At 44.0% G+C, this 5,173-nt stretch overlaps 1 protein-coding gene across 3 annotated transcripts in view; it reads right to left on the reverse strand.

Annotated features, from left to right (window-relative positions):
• The window catches only part of ZNF582 (zinc finger protein 582), a 16,539-nt gene extending 11,468 nt beyond the window's left edge, over nucleotides 1–5,071 (reverse strand). The window contains exons 1-4 of one of the 3 annotated variants that reach the window (XM_011996988.1): nucleotides 4,814–5,071; nucleotides 3,327–3,415; nucleotides 1,953–2,079; nucleotides 1,580–1,675 (exon numbers count right to left, since the gene is read on the reverse strand). In XM_011996988.1, the coding sequence (XP_011852378.1) occupies nucleotides 1,580–1,675; nucleotides 1,953–2,079; nucleotides 3,327–3,335 (232 nt within the window). In that variant the 5' untranslated portion in view covers nucleotides 3,336–3,415; nucleotides 4,814–5,071. The remainder of the gene's footprint in view (nucleotides 1–1,579; nucleotides 1,676–1,952; nucleotides 2,080–3,326; nucleotides 3,416–4,813) is intronic. The other 2 variants (XM_011996989.1, XM_011996990.1) reach the window with 2 other exon arrangements.
• Between the last annotated feature and the right edge of the window lie 102 nt (nucleotides 5,072–5,173).

Below are 5,173 nucleotides of genomic sequence, written 5' to 3' on the forward strand. Positions count from 1 at the left end.
AAAAAAAAAAAAAGTTAAACCCGTGCTTATAAAAAAAAGGTGTAGGGGATTATGTCCAAAGAGCCCAAGAGCCAGTCTGAAAGGGTGTCATTGGCCAAATTTGGAAAAACATGAATGTTGTGATAAACAATGATAAGGGTAACCATCTGTTACAGGATAAAATAAGATTTATTTTATTCTGACCTGGAGATGAGAAAAAATATGCCACCTACTATTAATCCATATGATATAAATGAAGAAACAAATCGTGAAAGGGAGAAAGCTCTTCTTTACAGGAGCATGTGATCTAATAAATAAAGAAGAATAAAGTTTTTTAAAAATCACTCTTTTGTAACTATTAATCATATCTGATCCAAGGGAAAACTATCAATGACTTCTGAAACTAGCAGGTGAATAATATGTGAGACACGCAGTAGTTAATATCCTCTCAAGGTGGACCACAAAATCATGGCTTGGCTCTATTTCTACACTGCTTTCCCTCTGCCCACAGTGCAGAGCCCAAACTTCTTAATGTGGTTGCCTTTCCTAGCTTATCTTTTTTTTTTTTCTTTTGGAGACAGACTCTCTCTCTGTTGCCTCAGCTGGAGTGCAGTGATTTGATCTTGGCTCACTGCAATCTCCATTCCCCGTGTTCAAGCAATGCTTCAGCCTCCCAAGTAGCTGGGATTACAGGCATGTGCCACCACACCTGGCTAATTTTTGTGATTTTAGTAGGGACGAGGTTTCACCACGTTGGCCAGGCTAGTCAAGTGATTTGCCCGCCTCAGCCTCCCAAAGTGCTGGGATTATAAGCATGAGCCACCATGCCTGGCCCCTAGGGTGTTTCTTTGTGTTCCTTCCTTTGTTCACTGAACTCAGCCACAGAGGCCGTCCATTATCTCAGAGGTACCAAGGGCTCCCTGCTCAGGTCCTTCACACTCACTGGCTGCAACTGGTATTCCCCAGCTACATCACACCTTCCATGTCTCAACTGAAACGCCTCATCCTTGAAGAGGCCATTGGCCCTACCATGCACCCTGACTCAACCTGTTCTTTTTCTTTCATATATTAGCTCATGTCCATGTGTCTGTATGATTTCATGTCTATTTTCCCACTGCAGTGTAAGTTCCTTGAAAGCAAGGATAATGTCTGCCTGCCTCATCAATGTATACTGTGGCATATTCCATGGTGCATAATAAAAGCTTATAAGTACTTGTTAACTGACTCTCCAAAATTCAAACAAACCAATACCCATTCCTTTAGAAAAATGGTCAAAGGACAAGATCATGTCCTATGCAGGGACATGGATGGAGCTGGAAGCCATTATCCTAAGCAAACTAACACAGCAGCAGAAAACCAAAAACTGCATGTTTTCACTTCTAAGTGGCAGCTAAATGATGAGAACACATGAACACATGGAGTGGGACAACACACACTGGGGCCTTTCAGAGAATGGAGGTTGGGAGGAGAGGATGACAACACTTAAGACATAAGCTTTGAATGTAGCAATCTGCAGGGAAGATTTTCTAAGACAAAGGGCTACTTCCAGCTGACCTGATACCTGCAGTGGCTACTCCCTTCCCATTGATACCTCACTCACCTGGGCACAGGCCTCCAGACACCACCCTCTCCACCATCCAGGGCTCTTTGCCTTGCTCTAGGAAGGAGATCACATCAGGTTTGGAAATGGCAAGACCTGGAGATGAGAAGAAACATGCCACCTGGTTATGGTGTGAGGGCCCCAGAATTCAGATCCAGGACCTGGTCATCAAGCAGGAGAGGCAGTTGCAGGAAGCGCCAGAGGAAGATGGAACAACTGCCTGAGGGCAGGGGAAGATGCAGCTTCAGCTGACAGCGCTGCCCTTTAACCCCTCAAAAATGACCAGTCATAAGACTGAAAAGCACCCAAAAACTGACCAGGAAGGAACATGCCCAAGGATAACCTCCAAACTAAACAGATGAGATCACCTTACCCAGTGAGACCAGGTTGTTGTAGGTCTCCAACATCACGTCTCTGTACAAATCCCTCTGAGCAGGTGCCAGACACTGCCATTCTTCTTGGGAGAAGACTATGGCCACATCCCTGAACAATTCTGACCCCTGGAATGGCAGGCATGTACGATATATATGTATTCCAATGGTTCACAGTGGGATGAAAGGAGGTGGGGTAGGTCTTTGCAGGAGGGGGGTTGTTTTGTTGAACAAGAAAGGTGGGACTGAATGTGAAAAGTGACAGAAGAAATGGGTATGAGTAAAACAGAATGTTCAGATGTTCTCAAACACTCCTTTTAACTGCAAATCAAAGCTCTGTGTACAGGTCTGGGATGAAAATTAAAATCAAGCTAAACGGAGTTTTCCTTATTGTAAGAAACAGTGTAATAAAGCACACTGCCCACTCTGTACTTGGCATACCATAAATTCTCAAAGTGAGACCTATCATTTCTATCTTTTGGAATAACAGTAACAATAAAAAATATTTCTGATGGATTTTCCCCAAATATTTTATTTTATTTTTTTTAATTATGGAAACATGTTATCTATCTTAGATACAGGATTTTCATATAAGTCAAGAATTTCTTGGAGATGAAAGTTCATCGTTATGTTGGAACATAACACAAGCATTTTTCTTCATGGGAAAAACCATGGAGATCACTTTTATTGAGTGTACAGTTTTCTATCAAGTGAAATGAATGACCCAAACATCCTCTTATTTTGGATCCCGAGGTTGGATCAGATCTCTAAGGTTTTTCCAAGCCCTGACCACTCACTCACCTAGCTGACTGATCATCTCACTTTCTGTGTCACTCACCATCCTCAGCTCTGTACTTTTCTTGCTCTTAAGCTAAAGAAACTAATGGAGGATGTCCCAGATTCAAATGCTCTGTTCAACGTCAAACTAGACTTTAATTCTGGCATCGAATCTTGATGGATTCCCAGCCAAACCTCAATTACATATCCAATCATTAATCACCCCCAAAGCAGGACACTGTACCACGTGCTGAAATTGAAACCAACCAACACCACCTCCCCTGCTTTTCTATATGCGATTGCTTCTAACCATTCATTTCCATCTCTTCACACTTCAGTTCTTACAAAGGATGCTCTCTTTCATACAGGGAAATGAGTTTCTCCTCCTAGCAGACGAAAACCATCAGGAGATGCAGAATGCTACAGAGAATAAATCTGTGGGCATTTGTCAGAGAGGAGAGGACAATGGGAGAGGGGACTCCTGCCTAGTACTTTTATTCCCTAAAATGGGAAAGTCTGAGAACCAAATTCCTGGATGGAACCCAGGTGGAAAGTTTCAAGATAAGGAAAGCAAATATTTGTGGGATGTTAAAACTCACAAGGGACATGACTTTTAGAATTTCAAGGGCTGACAGGTCCTCCTCCTGGTTCCTCTCTTGGGGAAGGGCAGAGTCCTGCGATGGCAGAGCTGGGGGAGGAAAGAGCAAATATGAGAGGCTAGGCTTGCCTCACAGCTCCTAGAATGCCAAAGTTACAAGTTCCCACCTGCTTGCCCCTCTGCCCACCAAGAAAATGGGGGGCGGGAAGGGGACAAAGGGATCCTCACCCAACCCCAGGAAACCAGCTTTAGCTGCTGCAAGGCAAAGGGAAACCAGTGGTCCGTTCCCTCCCATTTCCCCTAAACATCCAGTGGTTCTGTTTTGTTGCAGATGCAAGACTGAGACGGGGATGCTGTGGGCTGTTCTAGTGACTGAGACCCACATGTTACCTCAAGGACAAGGAAGGCTTCCCTCAAGCCAGGAAGCATAGAAGGTCTGCATAATTTGCATAGCCCCAGTCTAGAATAAAGCCTTTCCAGAACTAGGCCATTTAACTCTTTCCTGCAGCAAATGTAACACCTTCGAAAGTCTACCTGGCTCTTTTCCCAACTGCCGAATTTACAAAAACCTTTACAGCCCAAACTGCCACTTCATGGAGCATGCCTTGCATCAACAAATGGGACAGACTTGCAAGGAACAGTCAGAGACAAATCACACGCAGTACGCCCAGTGCTCCATTATCAGCACATAAATGTGTCCTTCCATAGAGACACAGCAGTGCACAAAGCTGCAGGCCCAATAATATTTGCTAAATAATAGAACTGAAAATTAGTACATAAGTAGGCAAGTCCACAAGTAGGCAAGTGGTTGAATAATTTTTGGCACAGCCATATAATGCGATGCCAAGTGACTATCTAAAATGACTATCAAAAACTGACAAGCAAAGATATTAACTACTGGATCCTCTGAGAACATTCAGCAAAAAGAAGTCAAACTCACTAACACACAGGCTAAAAACAAAACAAAACAAAAAAACTGGAAGGAAAAACACCCAAGTATTTGCAGTGTTGTCATTTAACCAGTTCTTGAGCTCATTGTTAAACAAGAAGTATTTTGTAAAGGAGTAAGTATATAAAGTGCCTATTGCATTACAAACATTTGGTTCTAAGTAACTTGTAAGTGAAATAATTATGAATGTTGCTTAATATGATGTAATAGGCAGCTTTTCTTTATTATGACCACTTTTATAAGCATTATTTGTATTAACTGCACCATATCCTATTTACACAGGATGGCCTGTGATTCACTCAAGTGCTTCTCCATTGCTGGACACAGAATTTGAACAAGGTCATATAAAATGTTCCCAAGTATAACTTTTTCTAAACTAGCGGTTCTAAGTCTTCTGGGGTCTTGCAACTCTCTGAGAACCTCATGAAACAAGATTTCCTCTCAGATTTAAAAAAAAAAAAAAAAAAAAAAAAAGCACGCATAACAGTGAATGCAAAACATCTGCAATTTCAGGGGGTCGGAGACCCCTGCGCACCCACCTAAGGGGTCCAAGCACCTGGCCTATGAGGCTGGACGCAGAAAGGGGGCGCCAGCCGGCGCGCGCCGCGAGGGCCGACGGGAAATGTAGTCTCACGCCGGTAAAGCCACAGAGCGACGATGGGGCGAGAAGTCTCGGTTCTTCTCAGGCCTGAGACCCGCCTGGCCGCGGCACCAGCTCCTGTTGGACCCCAGAGCACCTGGAAAGCTCCGGAGCCCCTCACCTGCCGCCTCCTCGGGTCCAAGTGCCACCGCGGCCGCGCCCCCGAAGGCTTCCCTCAAGCCAGGAAGCATAGAAGGTCTGCATAATTTGCATAGCCCCAGCCTAGAATAAAGCCTTTCCAGGACTAGGCCATTTAACT

Source organism: Mandrillus leucophaeus, unplaced genomic scaffold, assembly GCF_000951045.1.
Source record: "Mandrillus leucophaeus isolate KB7577 unplaced genomic scaffold, Mleu.le_1.0 Scaffold53, whole genome shotgun sequence".
Lineage (NCBI taxonomy): Eukaryota > Metazoa > Chordata > Mammalia > Primates > Cercopithecidae > Mandrillus > Mandrillus leucophaeus.